The sequence below is a fragment of the Apaloderma vittatum genome, unplaced genomic scaffold, assembly GCF_000703405.1.
Source record: "Apaloderma vittatum isolate BGI_N311 unplaced genomic scaffold, ASM70340v1 scaffold29204, whole genome shotgun sequence".
NCBI lineage: Eukaryota > Metazoa > Chordata > Aves > Trogoniformes > Trogonidae > Apaloderma > Apaloderma vittatum.
In genome coordinates, this window is record NW_009714856.1 from 1 (window position 1) to 1382 (window position 1382).

General features: G+C 57.6%; 1 protein-coding gene across 1 annotated transcript in view; it reads left to right on the forward strand.

The window, feature by feature from the left end:
* The first annotated feature begins 56 nt into the window (after positions 1 to 56).
* The window catches only part of PATL2 (protein associated with topoisomerase II homolog 2 (yeast)), a 4589-nt gene continuing 3263 nt past the window's right edge, over positions 57 to 1382 (forward strand). Inside the window, exons 1-5 of the mRNA XM_009868915.1 lie at positions 57 to 156; positions 312 to 634; positions 787 to 855; positions 954 to 1019; positions 1362 to 1379. Coding sequence (XP_009867217.1) covers positions 102 to 156; positions 312 to 634; positions 787 to 855; positions 954 to 1019; positions 1362 to 1379 — 531 coding nt within the window. The 5' untranslated portion in view covers positions 57 to 101. The remainder of the gene's footprint in view (positions 157 to 311; positions 635 to 786; positions 856 to 953; positions 1020 to 1361; positions 1380 to 1382) is intronic.

Sequence of the window (1382 nt, forward strand, 5' to 3'; positions counted from 1 at the left end):
CTGCTTTGGGGTTCCCTCTCCCTTAGTGGGGACCCCGCTGCTCTCGACTCCAGATCCTGGAGGACTACCTGCTGGCGGAAGATGCGCCTCTGCTGGAGGAGATGGCTGAGGAGGACGAAGAGCTCGACCTGTACAACGAGATGACTTTTGGGTTAGGTAAGATCCCAAGGAAGCCCCAGCACTGGGGAGATCAGCCAGCACCCAAAACCGGTGAGGAGTATGGAGGTGGAAGGGGTGAGGAAGGTCTCCTCCTGCTTGATGGAGGAGCTAGAGCACATACCCTGACGTGCTCTGCTTCTCCCCTCTCTAAGACCGAGACTCGGCTGAGGAGGACACCACAAAACCTCGGATGCCTCCAGAGTTGAGCCCTGAGCTGGCAGAATTGGTGGTGCAGCAGACTGAGGCCAGGGAGGAATTGGGACCTGGAGCAGCTGAGCAACTGGAGGAGCTGGGAGATCCCCAAGAGGAAGGTGGGATGGAGCTGGGGCTTGAGCAGGCTGGCTCTGACTTGGAGGAAGAGGAAGAGGACCTGGGCACTGAGGAGCAGGAGGAGAATCAGGAGCCCTGTGAGGAGCCCAATGACCTGGGAGACCCAGCAGTGATGAGAGCCGTGCAGAGCAAACCCACGCTGGAGGTAACATGGGGAGAGGGAGAGGACCCACTGCTCACTCCTCCCCCCTCAAATCTGTGGGTCCTGCCCCGTGGAAGGCACTGGCAGATAGTTTGTTCCCCAGGTGGGAAAGAGCCATCGTGAGGATGTGCCTGTAACCTCTTTTTTGCTTGCAGAGCCAGGACTCGGCAGTGTTGGACAGCAAGATCGATGCTTGCTGGGCAGACTTTGGCAAAGAGGATGTGGTAAAAACGTCCCCTCCTGTCTGGTGACATGGCCAAGTGTTCCCTGTCCCTCTCCTCCTGTCCCCTTTCCCCATGCTGACCGTTGTCCTGTCTTCCAGCTGGCAATGGATCCTGCAGCATGGGGCTCCTGCCCCACCAGTGTCTCGCCCCACCACGTACTGGAGGTGAGTTTCTCCCGACCAGGGATATCCAGGGGGGAGATCTGAGGCAACAGGGGGAACCTCCAAAACCTCATCGTGGGTCTGGAGCTATCTCTTGAACTAAGGCTGTGTGTGGAGATGTCTGCCCTCAAGAGAGGCTGGGTTTGAAGGCAAAGCTGTGGTGTTACAGAGGGCTAGAACTCCTATGCTGGGTGTCCCCATGGGTCCCCTGTTCTCCTGGGTTACCAGGATGGGATCACAGGTGGTGTGTGGTTTGGTCAAGTGATCGCTAAAGGTTTTGGTGAACTGAATTGATCCCAGCTGAGTCCTGTTGCCATCTCTTGCTGCTTCCACCTTCCCCACCAGGATAAAGCCATCCTCCAGGTC